The sequence below is a fragment of the Ostrea edulis genome, chromosome 6 (assembly GCF_947568905.1).
Source record: "Ostrea edulis chromosome 6, xbOstEdul1.1, whole genome shotgun sequence".
Classification (NCBI taxonomy): Eukaryota; Metazoa; Mollusca; class Bivalvia; order Ostreida; family Ostreidae; genus Ostrea; species Ostrea edulis.
Window position 1 is genome coordinate 40,284,471 of NC_079169.1, and position 9,212 is coordinate 40,293,682.

The following is a 9,212-nucleotide window of genomic DNA, read 5'->3' on the forward strand; positions in this document are numbered from 1 at the left end:
AAAATGTTGACCCCACCGGAAGTTGAATCTCCAACTTCCGGTTATATCAAAGAAAGACCAATCATTCTCTCATTTTTCAGTGCCATAAATCTCGGTCATGAAACAAGTTAATGAGTTGAGTTTTACCTATATTATAGTCACTATAAATGTCTAGAGTAACGTCAAATATTTTTGTAAAATTCACTTCTGGTCGTTAGATATGGTGTAGACAAATTCAGACTTTGTTTCCCTGATATTTCCGGAACAAGTAGAGATATACACTTGAAACATGCAGGGATTATAGATTAGCAATAGTCTATCTTAAACATATTTTGTATATCAGTGTACGTCACTTCCGGTTTCAACAGGAAGTGGTTGAAAAATTTACTCTATTCAATTTTTTTTCAACACGATTTCTCAGAGATGGCTCAATGGATTTTCTTGCCAATTATGATGATAGAGAATTGTAGTACCCTTAGACACGATCTTCATTTTTAGAAAATTTTACTTCCGTTCGTAAGATATGTCCGATTTCCATTTTTCAAAAAATCATCTTGTCCGGGGGTAATCTCAAAAACGACTAAAAAGGAACAAATGAAACTTTCAGGTATGATAGATCTCTCGATTGTATAGTGCATGCACATTAATTTGTTTTTCGTTATCACTTCCGGTCGTAACCGGAAGTGATTGAAAGAATCACTAATTTCAAACTTTTTCTTTTAAATTGAAACCTACACTAGTTCATTAAGTCTCTTTCAAAGTATTCAAAGAATGTTGACCCCGTCGGTAGTCAAAACGGCTACTTCCGGTTTCTCGATAAAATACTCTCATACCTTTCATCTTTGTGCCCCATAAATCTCGTTTATATTTCAAGTGTTTGATATGATTTTCAAATATCTTAAAGCCTTATTGTCTAAGTTATTCATCATGCTACTTACCACGGAAAACCCTACCTATCTGTGTAAAAATAATAATAAGAGGTGTAAAAAACAAAAATGTCCATTGAAATCGTACGTAATCGATGTATTTTCAATAAAATGATCGGTCGTTTTGCGTCTTTGTTTACACTCTCGATGATTAATTATGCACTGACCCGAATTCCGTTGACTGCTGTCGATGTTTACCGAGAATATTTTAAGGCATTGACCTTGATTCCAACAATGGATGCCGAGGTAAGCGACGTCATCAAACCAGAATAAATGTTTATAAAGCCCGAACTAGTCATCCCAAGTGACCTATTCATTAAAAGTTTGATTACGAATTAAGGAAAAAAGGTCAAAGTGTATAAAAAAACGCTTATACATAGTTATATTAACTCTGTATTACGAAAAACAAGCACCCGGGGTTCCCGTTGGGGAAATTATTAACACGAAGATTTCGGACATTTAGGATGAAATCATATCATATTGAATGATGATTACTTCATTCCAATTTTTCTGCTTGAAAAAAAAACCTTATATTCTAAAATAAGCATATGATTTCCAATAATTGAAAAGCGATTTATCAGTATATTTTTGTTCCAAAGTAGAGAGAAAAATATGAACAAAAAGCACTTTTTCACAACCTTACGAGACAATTGTCAGTTCCCAAGTTTTGGAAGTGAAAAGGTGGCTTCCACCGATTTTCCCCCCGTTTTCTTTGAAATTTTGAAGATTCAACAAATGAAATAAGCATTTACTGTGTATGAAAATAAATGCATTTGGAAGAAAGATTAAAATATATTTCATGAATTAAAGAATGATTACATATACCTACCCCTTAGTCCATTTGGTGGATAGTATGTATTGTAGAGTTGTCAGGACAAGTTTAGGCACGGACCATTTCATTTTCGGGGGGGGGGGGGGGGGGGGGGGCTGGTATCTGTACCTCGGTCAGAATATTTTTTCGCACGTTTCGCGGGTCAGAAATTTTTTTTCCAGTACAGTTTATATAGAAAATTTTTTTGCCAATTTTTTTTTTTCATATGGCAAAACATTGAGCCAGATTATTTTTTCCAAGGCACATGCAGCCAGACTATTTTTTTCAGTAAAAATCAGGATCAGAATTTTTTTTTCTCTAAAAAATACCAGCACCCCCGCCAAAATCAAATGGTCCGTGCCTTACAAATTTCATGGCTTTAACTCATGGTTTTACAAATTCAGGAACATCGTATAAAAAAAATTTATTTTAATTTGGGATATAACTTTGTAAGCGTTTCAGCAGTTGAAGTATTTCTCAAATGACATCCTATTCTGCATGGTACATGTTTATGTGAGTAAATATGAAATTGTCCCTTTTCTGGAATTATTTTTCGTTTTCCTTATATAATTCAGAAAGCTCTAGAGAGTCAAGATCCAGATCTGCATCTCCCCACAATGATAGTGACAGTGACAGTCCAGCTGAACAACCAGCCAGACAAAGAGGTCGTGGAAGAGGCCGGGGTCGAGGTCGTGGAAGAGGCCGGGGTCGAAGTCGGGGAAATGTAGTTCGTCGAGCTAGAGGAGGTAGGAGGGGAAGAGGAGTCCAAAGACCTATTGGACCAAACAGAGCTGAGGTAGCAGCTGCCACACTCGAGGAAAGAAATCAACAACTTCAGGTAATATTTATATCTTAAATTTCATATTTGTTAAGTGCTGAATATCTGACATCGTTTAAAGATGAAAATGTATCGCTAAGTGACTTTCTTACATGTGTTTTCTTTATCTTATAGGAATGTATATCACGGCTGTCTGAAGATGATTTGAGGGGACTTGTTGGCCGGATAGTGACCAGAGACCCTGCCTTTGTCTTTGATCTACTGGACCAGGACAACACCCAGCAAGGCGGACACCACCCTGTCCCTGATAGTCCAACTCCAGACTGGTGCACCTGTACTTACTGTCGCCAGATGCCCACAGAGGCTGAGAAACTCTGTTGTGGTAGAAACAGAGAAAATTGTTATTCCAGGATACCAGTTAGTAATATAAAATTTGCCAATATAAACACTTTATTATGTAGAAAAATAAAATCCACTTTGGTTTTAGCACTACAATGACATCTCAGTTTTAATTGTCAAAACTGGAAGACAGCAAAATGTGTACTGGTTATTTTCAAATTTAATTATTTTAACTTTATTTTGGAAAAAAGCTACAGGAGGAAATCAGTATAAGGATGAGGGTTCAATTTAATTTAATAAATATGTAATGTTTTATTTCAGGATTTCAACCTGATTGTGCTTGATGAAGCTGTACTTGCTGTTGCTAGAAGGTTCAGAGAGGAACTTCTAGTAATGCCAAATGACAACGATTATAATCGGTCGAATCGACATGCTGCCTACCGCCAGTACATTGTATGGACACATGGCAGGCTAGGTGCAGGAGACCGTCGTGTCATTCCTAGCTGCTGTGTTTGGAGAATTCGTGATAAATATCCAGATGCTTTTGGACAGTATAAAGGTTTTGTTGGGGGTCGTTTTAATTGAAAATAAATAACTTTTTGTTGTTACATGTCATTTTTTAATAATAATACCAGAGGTATGTTGCTCCAAAGTGAAAGTCATCATTAAAGTGTTATGGATGTCATTACAAATTGGTTGACCACAATGAAAAAATTGTTTCTAAATGAAACTTATCATGTTCCCTTAACTTTCTCTCTTCCTCATAACCAGATTTGATGGAAGCTGCATGACCAGTATCCTACAGGCAGCAGAGTTTACATACACTTCTGGCTACCTCACAAACAATTTCAAAAAAATAATAAATGTAGACATCACACATAAATTAACGTAGCGATCACACATAAATTTACAAATCTATTGTTTATTGTCCAGTACAATAGTCAATAGTTTTATCAGGATCTTCAAATCTGGACTTTTGATTGGCCACTATTTCATGTGTTGGTGGAGGAGGAATAGCAGCCAAGTGTGCTGACAATCGTCTTGGGTCATCAGGCTCAAGCACTACCCTTCTATTCATCCCAATGCGGTCTTCCATCCTCATACAGACAATACTTTTTATGAGGTCCTTTATGTACACATATGATTTTTCCTCTTTTACAGCATGCACTGACCATCTTGCAGTTTTCTTGTTGTACTTCTCTGCCACCTGTAAAATGAATAAAAACATTTAACGATACAGATGAGTATATAGAACCAAGTTTGAACACTGCCTATGTCAAAATCATTCTCACAAAAGAAACAAATGATATTCTCCATGTTAAATGATTTTCCCTTTTTTCTTTTTATGAGTTAATAGTTGTGTACAATATTTACAAACTGAATTAAGTTTAACCATTAAGAGACAGACATGTCATTAAAAGATGAAATTAAACAGAAATTTCTTGCTCAAAAGTTAATGATGAAAATAGTCAACGTCAAAGGGATTTTCACAGCTTAATGGTATGGTTTTCCCATCATTTGAAATAGTATAGTGACCTGTAGAAGCTTATTTGCTGTTTGGCATTTGATGGGTGACTGTCTAATTGACTATCATACCATATTTCCTATTCTTATATTGATATGATTAAAGAATGTCTTTGGGACACTTAACTCGTATCTTTTTTTCCAAGATATTTTTTTTTTTACATGTTTAAATGAATGCAAACCTTAAAGAACCATCTTTGTTTGACATCACTGCACGTTCTATATGTGCATTGTGATCCAGGGCTGACAGTCTATTCCTTGCCCTGTACATGGGTGGGCTGTATGAATTTCTCTTTGATGCATACATTAGTATGAGGTTTTGGAAATTTTCCAATTCAGCTGTGCTCCTGAAAATAAAAAAAAATCAACTGGTTTATCTTATATTAAAACATATCAAACTAACATTTTATCCAAACATATAATATTTCCATACATGAACCATGTATATTTACGTAAGAAAAGGAAAGTTTTTTTCTGCTCGTGAATGGAATGCGGTCTCCTGGACATTTATCACATATTATTTTGGAATTTTATATGGTAATCTTAAAATCCTCAGAAATCAAAAGAAAAAACTAAACTCATAGATTGATAATTTTAAAATGATTACTAAAAAACCCAACAAAATTATCTGTAGATACAAAATCATCTGAAATTGTTTTTGTTTTCTTTGATGATTAAAAGTGGTCTCCCTGACATTAACCTCATATTTTTAAATATTTTTGCCATGGTTTACAAGTTGAAAATAGTAAAAAAAAAATTACCTGCAGTTGAGGTAGTATGGAATTTTATTCAGCAGACGTTTATCCATAACAAGCTTTCTCAGAGCAGTATGAGGGGAAGATCCCTTTTCCAAAAATTGCTTTTCCCTGTCGTCTACCAGAGGACCATGTTGGCAAGAGCTGTCGCCTGAGCTTGTATAGGGAATAACCCAGGTATGTTCATCTACAACATGATGAAGAACACCATACCAGACATCCTGTTGAAAAAAGAAATAAATTAAGGATGAATATTCAGTCAAAGATTAATTTACTAAAAATTTTAATTATTCCTTTTACAAAGCACAAACAACATAATTTACAGGAGTCACAATATATTAAAGTGAGACATCCATCCTTTCAAATGACCAGTTGAAATGAAAAGAAATTATTTCTCTTCTACTATCTGTTTGCACGTGTACACTTAAAAAAATCCAAAAATAATATGCAAAAAAACTCACCACAAATTCTTCATAAGTATTTGACACTTCAGAACAATGCCAATAATGGTTTACAATGTCCTTCGTCCATCCTTTTAGGGCTTTGTTCTCTTTTTCTTGGCTAATCTTTAAGAAAAGATAATGCTGAACTGAAATGCTTACTATTTTCAACACAGATAAAACAATAATCATAAAAACTCAAAGCAGCTTACATTAAGTAAATAATGATCACTCAACCTCAGTCTTTTTTTTTGATAAAAATTTGTTAACGACATGCCATTGCTGACCTACTTATTCTAATAATTAAAATATACAAAGCTTACCCTCCTGTAATTTGATACATGTGTACATGAAAATTGTTAATTTTTTTTAGTTTAATCAACATGTTGCACTTTATTTGAACTAGAATTTACGTATTTTAACAAGCTTTTTCCCTAGGTTCTTTGTCCCATGCCAGACATCAAATGAATGTTTTATTTCTGGATACTCAGTTCTAAATATCTCACATAAATCTTGGGTACTACCATGAACAAATAGGAGCAATTAAAATGTATTTTATATTTTATTATGCATATATGAAAATGCATAAGCTATTTACTGGAATAATGAGAAAATACTGAATATCCATTTTAATTTAATTTTTGCCTTTACAATACTAGCTGCAAAAGTTTTCATGTATGTGTATGGTTTTTAACATGTACCATTTTCGTACACCAATGAGCCTGTATAAATATTGCAAATTACTTGTCCACCTATCAAAGCCTTTAACTGCTGCCTAATCTACCAGTTAAGTCACAACCGAGATAAAGAAACGTGTTAAATGATTAAATTACCTTATGTCACTATAAAATTACAAATTTCATCCAAAAATTAACAATTACTGCGACATTTTAAAAATTAGACACACATGGAATAACCCCCATAAATTGTATTGTTTGTTATGAAGCTTATAAGCTTCATAACAAACAATACAAGTCTTACTCATTAAGGAAGCTATCTGAACATGAGCATCTGTCACAACCTCTACTACTTTGAGTCCTGCATCTTTAAAAAACCGCATGCCTTTCTGAAAGCAGGCCTTTTCAAGGTTTGTGCTTTTCTTGTCCGTGCTCCTTTTGTCTAGTGTGATAATATACAAAATTTTCTTGCTTATATACTCCATAAATGTATAGGAGCAGTACTGCGCACTGTGGCCAGGACTGTCTTTTCGACCGTCACCTGAAAAAGGAAAATAAATTTTGTTTGGTTAATTCTTTCTATGAAAATAAAAATAATAAATGTTGTACATGCATTTTGTTTAAATTTTATTTTTGATGGCTAAAAAAATAGTGCAATATAGTAATGGATGCTATATTGAAGGAATTTAACTCAGTCGACTCACAAACTTAATCTTTTTAAGGAAACAATCTTAAATTACAAAGAATTTAATCAGAACTTCATATATTTTGTACCAAAATTCTTTCATGGAAACATTAAATATCCCAAATAATGTTAATACAAGATGCAGTAATTTTACCTAGAACAATTAGATCTTGATCACGGAATTCGTCTATTATAGCATCCTGTTGATCCGTCCAAAATTTATCTATAGACGGCACCAGGTAAGTTATCTGAATCCTGTGGAATGTGGAGGAGCTTAAAATTGTCAGTTTCAAGAACTTAGCCATGGTCAGAATCTTTTGGAAATTATTGCCGGACAGGAGAATGGCTGATGCTATTAATAAATCCCCACCGTGCAGTCTCCTGTTCAAGATGGGCTGGGAGCACCATTTCTGGGCAAGATGTCCATTTTTACAAACCTGTAGAGCAAATACAATAAAATAAAATCATTAAAAATCAATGATTCATCAAATTGCCAGAAATATAAACAACAGACATTGGTCAACTTAAAACATATTTCCATGGCATATCATTCATCAATATTTTTACACTCGCACAACAGGATCTGTGTCTGTGACAAACATGATAATATATGTAAACAAAGATATTTGTGTCATAATGAGATTATTATAACTGTAATAGTTTCCTGAAATTTAGAGTGTGTTTTATATATGACAAAGATGTAAAAAAAATTCTCCGGATGCTAGACTTAATATGAAAATGAAAATATATGGGATAAGTGTCAAAGACACCGCACTCCAGCCACGAGAAAAACAGAGGGATTTTAAAATCTAGAGGTCTCCACAATTAAAATCATTTTCCGTACATTCACAATCTTTTTAAGTCCTTATCATACATGTATTACTTTCCTCAAACATTGAACCTCTATTGATTTTCCTACTTTTAAGCCTCAGGTGCACCTACCCATTTAATATATATTGCTGATGCAACGGTTACAGTTGACAAAGTGATATTTTCACAGCAGCCTTTAACCTGACAACTTGAATTAACTTGGATATTAGCCAGGTCTAACAGGGCTTGCTGGTACACAAGTAGAGGTCTGTCATCTGTAAGTTGGTCTATCTCATCTACACCTGCGATTCTTCTAATATTTCCAATGGAATCGGAATCAATGGAATCTGAGGGATCAATTTCATTATCAGAATCTGATTCATCAGTATCCTCTATTGGGATGTTGTCAGTGGCAAGGTTCGGTCTGTAAAGTAGTTAGAGAAACATCTTTGTATTAAAGAATGTAATCTCATATCAAATGTTGTAATATGCACACATTTCTCAAATATCAGTTCAACTTAAATTGATTAAATCATTACTAAAATAATTCTGACCAGGAAGCCATATAATTATTACTTACATGATCCTATAGAATAATAGTAATACTTGTATCTGTTACCATCAAGATGGTATATGTGTAAATCCAGACACAAACAACACAATATTACAATTTTGCATACCTCAGAGTAAAATTTAAACTAGGTTCATAGTCTTCATCAGAAGAGTCATCCTCAAAGTCAATATCCTCTGTTACATCTATCGTAAGGCTGTAATTAAAAAATTATATTATTTCTTTTATTACTTGGAACTTAAATTAAGAAAGCATTCATGGTAGTCATAATTTATTGCAGTTCACTCTGGACAAGTTAATTTAATTTTGCTGACATATTCATTAACCCTTATCTCAAAATCAGTAAAAAATTTTGTTATCTAAAAATAAGATACTAGACCTTTTCTTTCCCCTTATTTGAACACTTACTCAAATGAATTTATGAATGAGCTGGATTTTTCCAATGCACTTCTCTTCGAATTGCTGTGAATTTCCTCAACTCCAGACATTTCTGATTCTCTGAAAATTAATATCTAAGATGTCAACATTCTAATTATCAATCAATTCAACCCCTGTAGGCATACACAATCGAAACCACTACATGCATTGCAAATTTAAAAATGTAGTACATGCATGGTTAAAATTTGACAAATCCTGTTTTAAGACATTTTTATTAATATGTGGCTAAATCTAAGGTGAAACAAAAAAACACAAACCATTGATACTTACATAACAAATTACAATATGATTATTTATACTGAAATATGTTGTACAATGATAAACTACAAGTGCATGTACATGTATGATGACTATATAAATTCTATTGTCATGATACATGTAGTTATCAAAGACTAATATCAGACATCTCATGTGATGTGAGAAAAATCTAGAAGTATAAAAGACTAATATTGTATGTATATGAATGTAAAACTGAGTAG

The 9,212-nt window shown here is 33.3% G+C and overlaps 2 protein-coding genes across 2 annotated transcripts; one reads left to right on the forward strand and one right to left on the reverse strand.

Moving 5' to 3' along the window:
• The first annotated feature begins 1,826 nt into the window (after positions 1–1,826).
• Positions 1,827–3,748, forward strand: LOC125647149 (uncharacterized). Its single transcript, XM_048873834.2, has 3 exons — positions 1,827–2,554; positions 2,669–2,911; positions 3,155–3,748. Exons 1-3 carry the CDS (start codon positions 2,240–2,242, stop codon positions 3,416–3,418), a joined length of 822 nt encoding a protein of 273 aa, XP_048729791.2. The 5' UTR covers positions 1,827–2,239; the 3' UTR covers positions 3,419–3,748.
• Positions 3,749–3,852: 104 nt separating this feature from the next.
• On the reverse strand, positions 3,853–8,617 carry LOC125647150 (uncharacterized). Its single transcript, XM_056141894.1, has 10 exons — positions 8,610–8,617; positions 8,405–8,491; positions 7,857–8,148; positions 7,069–7,351; positions 6,520–6,770; positions 5,976–6,038; positions 5,574–5,678; positions 5,119–5,333; positions 4,540–4,704; positions 3,853–4,040 (listed from the first exon to the last, which is right to left on the reverse strand). Exons 1-10 carry the CDS (start codon positions 8,615–8,617, stop codon positions 3,989–3,991), a joined length of 1,521 nt encoding a protein of 506 aa, XP_055997869.1. The 3' UTR covers positions 3,853–3,988.
• Between the last annotated feature and the right edge of the window lie 595 nt (positions 8,618–9,212).